Source organism: Xenopus tropicalis, chromosome 2 (assembly GCF_000004195.4).
Source record: "Xenopus tropicalis strain Nigerian chromosome 2, UCB_Xtro_10.0, whole genome shotgun sequence".
Taxonomy (NCBI): Eukaryota; Metazoa; Chordata; class Amphibia; order Anura; family Pipidae; genus Xenopus; species Xenopus tropicalis.
The window spans coordinates 91719914-91732409 of NC_030678.2; the positions used below are offsets into that span (position 1 = coordinate 91719914).

A 12496-nucleotide genomic window follows, 5' to 3' on the forward strand; every position below is an offset into this window, starting at 1 on the left:
GATCCAAAGCTTTCTGCTTTAGGCACAACCCCCACTGCCTGTATGTTTTTTTTTTCTTTTGGAGTGTGTGTCCCAGCAGTCTCTGGTGTCCTTCCCACATTATCTTTCTCATCCCCCATTTCACTGCACCATACAGTATCCAGCTAACATTCTAACAGATGTTGGTCTTGTTTTCTTTTATTTGCCCATTCTTGCTTTTTTTTTTCTCGTTGTTCTTACTGTGCTTTTCCTGTTTTTTTTTGCATGGAAAGTTTTTGTTTTTTTTCCTGGCATTTACTTGACAGTAAAAGTGTATTCTACTTTACTCGTTGATAAAACTACATAAAATTCAGATTAAGCAAGCAGCATTTAAAGTAGATTTCTTAGCTGTCAGTGACTTCTTTTCGCTGACACTGATAGCTTTCATATCAGCCCAAATAACTACACTAAATGTTCATGTAATTATAACAATTAAATTCACAGGCATTTTGCATCACATGTTATCTAGGCTAGAGTGCAAACTAAATAGACATTCTAATTTTAGAAATTGAATCCTTCAATTTGCAGTAGTGGAAATAATATGTTTTGTAACATTTTTTGGTCATGCCTGCTATTTGTAAAGGCTTTATAACATTTTGGTTTACTCATGCATCATGTCTGATGAAATACTCCCCACCCCTTTTATGTTCATGGAAGATACGTTTGGAAATGAGGAGAGAATTCCAGCTCTTCTTAAATGATTACAATGTTAAACCCCAAAATCTTTGTATTGTTGCCTTCCAAGTAATTATAGTCAGGAATGTGCTTCTCCCAGCTAGACAGCTCATCTTTCTGACCAGTAAGCTGTTCGTATAAAAATAGTTTTTTCCCCCTCTGCTTCTTTAAATAGTGCTATATCTTGTTCCTTTTCTTTCAGTTTTGCCTGTGACTGCATTTGTTTTCATATATAGCCAAGTTTTAAATATTGGGTTTTTTTTAAATTATTTTTTGAATATTTTAAAAAGTCATAAAACAGTTGTTTTGTATGTAGGCCTCTTACATGGTTAAAGTTTTTCAGCATGCAGTTTGCTATTTCAGGTGGCTTTTGTTTTTCAATTCCCTCTGTGGAGCAATTCACACAGGCAACTTCAGTATTTGATAGGGGCTTTAAATGGTTGTAGATTGCAGTGCAGAATCTGCTGTGCTGCTTAAAAATTACACCACCCAAGTTAAATGCACTAAAGTAAGGTGTTACTGCTTATAGCATATGGAGCAGGTTTATCAAAGGTTTCCTGAAGGATTCATATTTACTTGATCATTAAAGGTGCTTTGACTGAACTGTTCAAGTTGTCTGAAAAAATCGTTAAGCACTGCACTATATATATGTTGCCTTATGGTACCTCTTTAGCACCATTTCCTTTGTAGTCATGCTTCACCCTTACTCTGAAATACAAATGTTAGAAGCCACCCACACCTCGCATTCACCTTCACCCTTCGATTGATTCGATGCCTTGAAGGGATCAGATTAATCAGACACCGTAAAGGTTGACTAGTCTGAATTGTATGTTCTCACCATAGACTGTAGGTAATGTTTATCCGTTTTCTTTTTAAAGTTTTTCTCCTGTGTAGTTCAAATCATTATTTACCAGAACTACTTCCTAAGGGTGATGGCTTGGAGGAGATTAGTCAGATGTGGTTATTCTTGGCTGCCGCGGGCGACAAATCTCTCAGAAATTCCTTTTCCACTGGCAACACAAGGAATTACCAGTGGAAAGGCAAACACGTTGCTTTGTTTTCTGAAGTTGCGCAAAGTTTTCTGCAGGAGGAAACATCCTGTGGCCTAGGGTGACTTATCTTCCCTGGGCCATCATCCTAAGATTCTTGACCTGTAGTGGTAAAATCTGATCAACCTTTAATTAATAAATCTGATAAGGAGCTATAGTGGTAATGGTTAGAGGTATTTTTCCTGCTGTGAAGCACAGCATCAAAATGCCCACCTCCCACACCCTTGTTTATATTGGTTTTTGAGTAAAAGTGATTTTCAAACAGTTCTCACCCACAGTGCCCAAAACTTTATAGAGCTGGCATTGTGATTTCATTTTCTTGGATAGCAGCAGCAAGAGGCAAATTTAGGCATTTTGACAGGTTTTTTTTTGCCTGGAAATTCCAGTTAAGTTGATTGCTTCATACATATAATATGAATACTGTTTCAATAAATGGCTTACTTGTAAATTTCTTCTTGTTTAGGCTGATCTTACAGGGATCAAATGGAAGCGGTACATATGGCAAGGCCCTACTTCCGCTCCAATCCTCTTTCCAGTGACAGAAGAGGACCCTATTTTAAGCAGCTTCAGTCGATGCTTGAAAGCTGATGTGCTGAGCGTTTGGAGGCGTGATGAGCGTCCAGGGCGAAGAGAGCTGTGGATATTCTGGTGGGGAGAAGATCCAAATTTTGCTGATTTAATTCACCATGATCTTGCTGGTAAGAAGACTTAACTTTGTTGGAGAAATCTTTAAAATATAATGAATGCTTGAATACAGACACTCTTGTTATACTGTGATAACCTGTCTAAGGGGGTATATAATTTTTTTCCTTCTTATTACCTATGTGGTCCCACCTGCAAACTCTTGCATGCTTTATTATGACACTGTATTCCAGCAGCACCTTCAACTTTTTTTTTTTTTTTAAATACTGCAGTAAAATATCACACTCAAATCTGGTGCTCAATCTCATGCTTAATGCACCTCTTACTCCACAACTGTGAGTTTAACACACAGGAGTATATAAGTATAAACAAAAATGACATGTGCCCATTTGCCCGCCAAGTAATGTTACCCCTATGCACTTTACCCTTGCTGCTTATGCGTTTTATTGTGAAGAATTCTAATTGATTGCTGCAGTCTTATAACTGGCCGTTCTGAGACTTTAGCTTTTGTATGTGTCAGTGCTGTGCAACTTTTTTCCACGGCATGTTCCAATTATCCACCTTTTTATTTGCACAAAGCTAAATCAAAGCAAAGTAGTATTGATGTAATTAAGCAAACACATACACAGGTTAAATTACTTGCCCCTTGTGGTATCAGTTGTTGTATAATTTTGCAGTACATGTGTTTTACTTGCATGGATGTTTAATTGCACCATTGTATTACTCGCAGCAACCAATGAGATGTTAGCTTTGCTCAGACTAAGTTACAAGCAAACTGTTTTTTTTTTTTTTTTGTTTCCATTGGTAACTGTGTAAGTTCATTAGCACCCATGGTAGTTAATTGTTATAGTTTTGGTTGCCAACCTGTGATTACTTAGACTAAGAGCTTTGGCACACGGGGAGATTAGTCACCTGCGAACAGGTAGTTTTGTCGCGGGCGACTAATCTCCCCGTGTGCCAGAGCCCTAAGGGCACATAGGGTGTACAGTCTGCTTCTCTGTGACTGCGTTTTGTACACAGGTGGAGAAGCATATCTGCTCCTAAATGTAACTCTGCTGATAGCCATATCATCGGCCTAAGGGCCGTGACATACGAGCAGATTAGTTGCAGGCGATCTCCCCGCAATGCCATCCTACCAGCTAGAATGTAAATTGCTGGTGGGATGGCATATGTGGCGCCGTGATTTGCTGTGTTTCCTCTCAAGGCGACTTTGGCAAATAGCTGCGCCGTTTATGCCATCCCACCGGCGATTTGGGTGACTAATTTCCCAGTGAGTCACTGCCCAAAGAGGCAAACTGAAGTAGATCTTACTACTTATATTGCCCCTAGATTTAAAGTACAGAGTTAAAATGCAGGAACCTTTAAAATAAGTGAAAGTGTTTAATACTTTTGGGATTTGACAATTTCAGTCAGGTTTTATACTAAGCTGTAATAGTTACATAGTTATAGTTACATAGTTACATAGGGTTGAAAAAAGACCATTGTCCATCAAGTTCAACCCATCCGAGTAAACCCAGCACACAACCTATACTAACCAATCTATACACTCACATAATGGAGGAGTAAATGGGCAATTACTATCTCCAGTATACAAAACGCCATAAATGCTGTAGGATAATTTAAGTTTTAAGGACCAGTAAAAACTTAAATATACATTTTTTTTCGAATTGAGTAGGTTGTTTTCTGTAATATGTTCTTACAGTATGATCAGAAATTTAGTTATTATGGTATCGCCTAATCTCCCTGTACAGGCAGTTGTAATTGAAAGGAATCCATATATCCTTAGGCGACTAGTAAAAGTATGTACATAGTTTTCAGGTATAAGTAACCGGTAACATGGTCCCTTTAATCTTGCACATTTTTGCATTTCCCCTATATTCTTTCTTTGGTCTTGCGGTCAGTGGAATTTTAGAAACTACAAATTTACAGCTTTTGCCTGCCAGTCATGGTGAAAACAATGACATTTTATTACAGTAAATAAGAATACCCTTTCTAAAAATGCTGTAGAACAAATGTACTGATTTAGTTTATGTCATGCAAATCAATAGAGGTTTTCACTGAAGCTGGCCTTTTAACATTTTGCAAAAAACAACTTTATATAATTCTGTATACTGAGCAATGAGCATTAATTTCATGTGTGGCATTCATGACTGGAATCTAATTTTCAATTCGTTTTCATTTTTTTTAGACTTACATGTGTAAGTATCCTTCCCTCAGGTTGACATAGTCAAGTTCTATTGTACAGTGTTGGCACTGTATAAAATTATGGTTTAGCTACTGTTTGTTTTTTTATTTTTTAGGCATGTCTAAACTGTACTTGATACAATTCTACATTCTCAGCTATAGACATAGTAACAGATGTGAAGTGGTGTAATTATTCTGCAGTTTGAGCTGGTGATTTATTCTTTATTTATATACCACCAACATATTCCACAGCAATTCCAGAGATTATACATCATTCACATTAATCCCTGCCCCAGTGGATCTTACAATCTAAGGTTCACATCCAATACACACGGTGGTCATTTTATCCTGGGCTTGTGAGTCTGTACATAAATGCTTAGACTTTGACCCTGACTACTGTTTTTAATATACTAATGTATTTTCCATGTCGATTGAAAGAACACAGCATTTTATCACTGCCAAAGCTCAGCAATTTTAAGGCTATATGAAGATGTTGTCTGCTTTTGGGAACAAACTAATGAACTACTGGCTAGGAAGCCGATGCACTACCCTATTGGCTACCTAAGCCTGGCACTGGCAACATGAAGAATAAGAATACTTTTTAAGTTTAGGTCTATATCTAAGCCTGTGTCATTGTGGCATTTTATTTATTAAAAAAAAGAAACTACAAACATTCCTTAAAGTTAAATAAAAGACACACATTGCACATATATAGCACCAACAAACTTTAACTCTACAGAGATTATATATCATTTTACATCAATCCCTGCCCCAGTGAAGCTTAAAATCTATGGTCCCTGTCGCATTCACACATACACATGCACTAGGGCTAGTTTTATAAGGAACTAACTAACCAGACTATGTTGGAGAAAACTGGAGGAAACCCATGCAAGCATGGGGGCAGGTTTTTTTTTTAATTAGTAATTTTAATATCTGTAGCCCTAGATACTGTCGGTAGTGGAAAAGTTGCATTGTGTTTTGTTTTTTAGACTGTATAAAAACATTAAGCTGTGGTACAAGCAGCCATATGTAATTTAAGTTTAAAACTTTTCTTCTGCTGAATACAGTCTACCTTTTTGTTATGTTTGGTTTGACTGCCCCCTTTTACTTGTTTCCATGCACTGTGCATGCATGTAGCCTTCATTACTGCAGCAGATTATTAGTTATTTTAACTTATTGGTTCTAGCATAACTACTGCCTGGGCAAAAGATTGTTTAGACTTATGTCGTGCTGAATGGATCCTTACACACAGTTTTCCACCAGCAGTTCATGACTTCCCCATATGGTCCTTGCCATGTGACATTTACTTGCATGTGCCTTGTACATTTATGAGTCAAAATATATATTTTCACCCTTAAAGGAGAAAGAAAGGCAAAGTCACTTGGGGGTGCCAAAATGTTAGGCAACCCCAAGTGACTTTAATCGCTTACCTTGTACCCCGGGCTGGTGCCCCTGCTTGGAGAGAACAGCACCAGCCCGGGGTACCTGTAGCGCTTCCTCCTTCCTGTATCGCGCGCATGCGCAGTAGAGTGAAAAAGCCGAACTTTAACCGAGAAGTTGGCTTTTCACTCTACTGCGCATGCGCTGACCGCTGGCATTTTCGGAAAGTGAAGCAGGAAGGAGCAAGCGCTGCGTTCCAGGTACCCTGGGCTGGTGCTGTTTTCTCCGAACAGGGGCACCAGCCCGGGGTAAAAGGTAAGCGATTAAAGTCACTTGGGGGTGCCTAACATTTTGGCACCCCCAAGTGACTTTGCCTTTCCTTCTCCTTTAAATTAAATTAATGTTACCTACCTGTAACAACCTTTTGACTTTTTTTTCCAACTTTCACTGACTCCTGCAGTCTAAAAACATATTACTTGTTACTTTTTATTTTCCTGTGTAGTTGCTAGGGAAAATTTGAGCCATGATTATTCTAGTTTACTGCATTAGGTTTGCATAGTTATTCGTCTGTTCTCATTCATTGTGAGCTGCATAGCAAATTTACAAATGCTGCACAAGTTCACCTGTCTTTTTGCTCTGTTTAAACTTTGCCTAAAATTCAATTATTCTCCAAGTATTAGGCTCATTGGCACACAGGATACATTTTGTGCTGCTGTAAGCCAGCAAAGAAAAGCCCAAATCCTGCCTAGAAGCCTGCCATTCATTTTTATGGAAACTACATAATCTATAAGTGGACGTAGTCTTGTCAGCTATGGTGGTTACAGTTAAGCATAAGAAGCTATGTTAATCAAATGCTTAAATTGTCAAGTTCAAAGAGTTGTTCACCTTAACGTTTAAAGACTTCTAAAATTTACATTTATTTTCTGTGCATTTTAATTTTTAATAGTTATTTAAAATGATTAAAAGATAAAACTTGCCCCTTTTTTTAATTGATTCAGTTGGGCTTATAGTCACTTTTGAAACTCCAAAAATAAATGTTAACGTTTTATTTAGTTTTTTTTAACATAGATATGCCTGATTTATTTTATAATATTATGCTTTTACCAGTGTTACTTGTCTGATGCACTCTCTCGGAAGGTGTTTTAATACCCAAATAAAAAAGGGAGAGAAGTACATAGGGCTGTCTAGAGATACCACCTGCATCGGTCATTTAACTCTGGTGGCTGGCTGGTAGCTTAGCACTGTTTGGGGAAAAAGCAAGATATTTGCAGCGTAGAACTGCTATTACTTTAAAAAATAAATAAATAAAATTACATGGCAGGCATGCAATGGAAAGAGGTTTGCAAGAGGTTTATGTTTTTGTGCTATAGACAGTAATATAGTAAGACCATCTGCTGTTGGCTTAGTGTGTATGTGCTGTTTTCTGCAGCTCTCCTGTTTGAAATCAAATCTGTAATCTGATCCTCACAGCTAGGCAGTGGTTTGAATGGCAGGCTGGAAGATAAATAGCAGTGAGTCTGAACAGAAAGTGTGGTAATAAAAAAAAAAAAAAAAAGATTTTTGCTTCTGATTGTTGAAAATTCCAGACGGAGTAAAATGCGCAACTGTCCATGCAAAAATAGACCAATTTGCAGAAGTTCTTAAGTGTATGTGTAAATTTGTGTATATTATCTTTGTTAAACTGGACCTATATTCCCCACTGAATTAAAACACTTGTATAAAATTGAAAAGTCTTACATACTAAGATCCTTGTGCTGACTGTTTCCACAGACAAAGGCATGTTAAGCATGTTAATATTCAGTTAAGCTCATATTTTGATTTGCAAAGTCTTTTGACCTCAAAGCTCCCCATACTCAAATAGTTGATCTTAACACACTTGGCCACTTACATAAGCTAAATTGGTTTTATTCTATTGTTTGTTCCCTGGGCCACCAAATGGGTCATGACAGCATCCTGTGCAGATCTTTCTGATGAACACTGCTTCTACAGCTAGGTATTGCCTTCTTCTAAATGACAGGCTGCTGTACAGCAAAATTGCCTCCAAATACCTAAATACAGATGTAAATTATATTGCTCACATTTGTTTCTAATGTCCATTTACCAGCTTCCTTATAAACTGCTAGTGTTTTTTTTCTCTCAACTATATAGTCTTGACTACTTCTAAGCACTTAATGATGCATCTGCAAATTAAAATGGCCATGTATAATTACTGAAAGAACACAAGGTTCTTGATATGCAAAAGCACTGCTTCTGCAGCTGTTACAAGAGCAGTTTTCAATCATTTCCTGTTTCCTATCCTTGATCAACTGATGGATAGGTCTTTTTTATCTTGCTCTGAGTTCCTAAGCACAAAATTTGCCAGTGGTTCAAATTCCACACCAAAATAGAAATTATTCTATTATGAGTGAATTTTCTATGTGTGTGTGGGCACGCCACGTTGCTTCTTCTGGTGCATCTTGCCTATCTTTCACACATTTTCTGTACTGTTAATTGTCCGCTTAGCTTCCTGGTGTTTTTGTGTGTTTCAAGCACCTATAGCCCCCACCCCCTGTTCTCCTACCCTCTTAATCCCTTTTGTGAAGTCAAGTGATTTCCCACAGCCATTCATTTTTTTTAAATTTTTTTTTTTAAGCACTCTGCCTATAGCAAGTATGCTGCATATGTTTGCTGCCTCTTGATTTTCTTGTATTTAAAACTGGTATCTCTACATGTTACTTAAGTAGAAACTGGATTTCTCACTTCCCCGTACAGGCAAACAGTGTTCTATGCAACTTTCTCAGTTAAATTTAAAGTGATATCTGACTGCCTTACAATTCTCTCCTCTCCATCTTCTGACTGCTCGTACCTTTGTATTATTAATTTACAAAAAATGTAAAATCCTATATTTATATACTAACATGTAAATCTCATAATTTCCGATACTTGACAGGGCATTAACATACGGGGAGGATGGCATGCACGGTGCCGTGATTTGCTGAAGTCGCTCGAAGTTTCCTCTCAAGGCAAATAGCGGCGCCGTGTATGTCGTCCCACCGGCGATTTACATTTTAGCCAGTGGGATGGCATTGCGGGGAGATTAGTCGCCGGCGACAACGAAGATTTGGTGCACGGCGATTAATCTCCCTGTGTGTCACTGCCCTAAAAAAGCAGTGCTAATATGCCCAAATCGTCCCTTACATCTCCCTTTGCTGACAGTGTTATTATTAACAAATATTTATAAATCATCAATATATTTTGTGTTGCTGTACAGTCCTTTCAAAAACGGCAGCAATGGAGCTCTCAACGCAGTTTTTTTTAAAACTGACACACATCTTGTGTTTAAAATTACCACCAACTCTCTTTGATGCAAATGGTGGGGTTATCGTCTGACTTGACTCTTGCATCCATGGTTGTTCCATTGTTTAATTCTTTGGCTTTGTTCATCCAAAGATGTCCCTTGCATTTGACTCCTTTTCATTTGAAGCCCAGTGAGTAAATCGGGATTTCATAGCTAACATTTTGCCAAGACTCCCTTACATATATGTACTGTGATCATAAACTGGCCATATTAATCAGAGATTGCCTGTTCAAAAACTTTTTATTCAAACTAATTGCCTTAACTCCATAAACAGAGAGGATTAGAGACAATTCTGCCTATGTAAGTTTGTTTGCAGACAGCTGGCAATTGTCCTGTTCCACTGAATCACCAGATGGAGTATATGAATAAGAATCTTTTATCCAAATAAATAGTGGTTTTAATTTTTCTTTATTAGAAATTGCTTTTGCATGAGCAAAAAAAATAAACCTTTTTCTAAGTGTAGTTTTCAATGTAAGATTCAAACAATCTATATCTTGCTGCTGAAAGTTGTTTTTAAACAGCCAAGTGTTGCTCAGTTTAGTAAATAGTTTTTTTTTTTTGCCACCGTGAGTTAAAATATATTCATGTCACTTTTAAAACAACCTTTTTATTTACAAGATCATGTTCTAAAAGCTTAAATGCATGTCTCTCAATGACAAGTACCTTGTTTTTCACTAATAGTGTAGAAGTGTTGCAATCTGATCCTCCCCTAAATTAAATAGCTGCTGTATTTGGGAATGCCTTGCAGCTTGGTCAGTCTGTACCATATGCTCACCAGGTTTCTGGTTACACGCTCACAGATTTCTCTTTCCTCCCCTTCCTTTTTGCACTGCAGGCATTTTCAGTGTATCTGGCTTGTGGCTTTGGTTTTTCCCCAACCTTTTCTAAAGTATAGCTCTTTTCTTTTAATTTATGCTCTTTTCAACATAAAGTAATTGCTGCAATGTATAAAGACTATTAAAAGAACAGTAACATCAAAAATGGAAGTGTTTTAAAGTAATATACTGTTGCCCTGCACTGGTGAAACTGGTGTGTTTGCTTCAGAAACACTACTATAGTTTATATAAATAAGCTGCTGTATAGCCATGGGGGCAGCCATCTAAAATGGAGAAAAGGCACAGATTAGGGCAGGGGTTCACAGGGAGACTAGTCGTGCCGCAAATCCCTGTTGTTGCTGGTCACTAATCTCCCCGCAATGCCATCCCACCGGCTAGAATGTAAATCGCCTTTGGGATGGCATACGTCTCCTTTAAATGGCAACCCCCTTGGCTACAAGGCACACACCAATTGTACTAGTGCAGGGCAACAGAACATTATATTGTAATTCCTTTTATTCATTTTCATTTTATGATGTTACTGTTCCTATGTTAAAGAACATGCAGAAGTTCAAAACAAGCTTGTTTTTGTAAAGATATGTAGGTGTGATTACTGCTCAATTAAAATGTACATTACAAAGTGCTTATTTGCTATGTATAGAATCAAAAGGAGCACACTTTACATCCATGTTTCATCTATTCAGCAATGAAGTTTACCACTTTGTGGTTGCTTTACATTACAGGGCAGTCATTGGTGGCCTTTTTCAGTCTAGGTTACCTTTTTAAAGCAGGGATCCCCAACCTTTTATACTTGTGAGCCACACTCGGATGTAAAAAGTTGGTGAGCCACACAAGCATGAAAAAAGTTCTTTGGGGATGCCAAATAAGGTTTATCACTGGCTATTTGGTAGCCCCATGTGGACTGCTTGCCTGCAAGAGGCTATGCTTTGCAGTATACATGGTCTTTGTGCCTTCAAAACTTGTATCCAAACCAGAGCAACATCAAAGTGTAGGGGAGCAGCATGTTGCTCAGAAGCAATTGGTTGGGGAACACTGCTTTAAAGGCTTTTATTTGCTCAGACCCACTTAGGGTGATTATTAGCCTGCAGTTAAATACCTGCTACATTGGGCTGCTAATTTTCCCGAAATGCCTTTCCACCGGCAATAAAGGCATACGCCTTGCTTAGTTTTCTGAAGCTTCTCTTAATTTCCTCTTGCAGACAACTTTGCATGACTTTGGAAAGCCCAGCGATGTGTGTGCCTTTCCACTGCCCATTCACTTTATTGCCAGTGGGAAGGCATTTTGGGGAGATTAGGCATCCCCAGTGGTCGAGATGAACCACGGGCGAATAATCTCTCCGTGGGCCATCAACCTTAGAATTTAGGATGCTTGCTGATTTAAAGAAACTTTGTCGCGGGCGACTAATCTCCCCGTGTGCCAGAGCCCTTAAGCTGGCCATACACGTGGCGATCTGACGATGTTTCGTGCGACCATCAGTCGCACAAAACATCGTCAGATCCGCCACACACCATTCAGGGCTGAATCGGCAGGTAAGGAGGTAGAAACAATAGGATTTCTACCTCCTTCTGCCGATTCAGCGCTGAAGGGAAATTTTGGTCAGGCGCCTTCTATGGCGCCCGATCAAAATTTTCAAACTGGTCCGATCGGCGAGTCGGCCGATATCAGCAGCTTCCTGCGATATCGGTCGACTTGCCGACATACCATACACGCACCGAATATCGTACGAAACGAGGTTTCGTACGATATTATCGGTGCGTGTATGGCCACCTTTAAGGCCAGATATGCAGGAGATTTGTTGCCCAACAATTGAACTCCTCTTGCTTGTGTAAAATACCTAGACGCACAGAGCTACTAGTAGCAGCTACTTGTCTGGGCTACCTAAATAGACAATGCTGATTATTTACTGATAACTGTTTCTAGGTGTGTTTAAGCAAAGGCAATTCTCAGATTTTCTGACTTTTAGTAGCTGTGACAAGTAGCTGCTACAAAGAAGCTCAGTGTGTCTTCACCCCAAGAACTGTTGGAGCCCCTTACAATGCCCACTTACATGCAAGCATAGTACTTTATAATAACTATTTTTAGCCTTATGAATTCTACTCTGACAAATGCTGAGCAGGAGGTTTTGCTGCTCATTAAAGCCCTATGCTTGTGATCCTTAATACTAACAGCTACTAATATTTGCTAGACTCTTCGCCACTGCCACCCCCCCCCCCCCTTTTTCTGGTATCTGACATTTTCTTCAGTGGGTGTGTTCTGATATTCCTTATCAAGGTGTCCCATCTGTTCTCATTGAGAGTGCCATCTAGAGAGACACTGATGCACAAACTAAAGAGAAAATATTGCCAGTATTAGTTGTATCTAGCTGTGTAAGAGT

The 12496-nt window shown here is 38.6% G+C and overlaps 1 protein-coding gene across 3 annotated transcripts in view; it reads left to right on the forward strand.

Moving 5' to 3' along the window:
- med13 (mediator complex subunit 13) overlaps positions 1-12496 on the forward strand; it is a 56607-nt gene that overhangs the window by 2283 nt on the left and 41828 nt on the right. For all 3 annotated transcript variants that reach the window (XM_004911621.4, XM_004911623.4, XM_004911622.4), the window contains exon 2: positions 2206-2440. In XM_004911621.4, coding sequence (XP_004911678.1) covers positions 2206-2440 — 235 coding nt within the window. The remainder of the gene's footprint in view (positions 1-2205; positions 2441-12496) is intronic.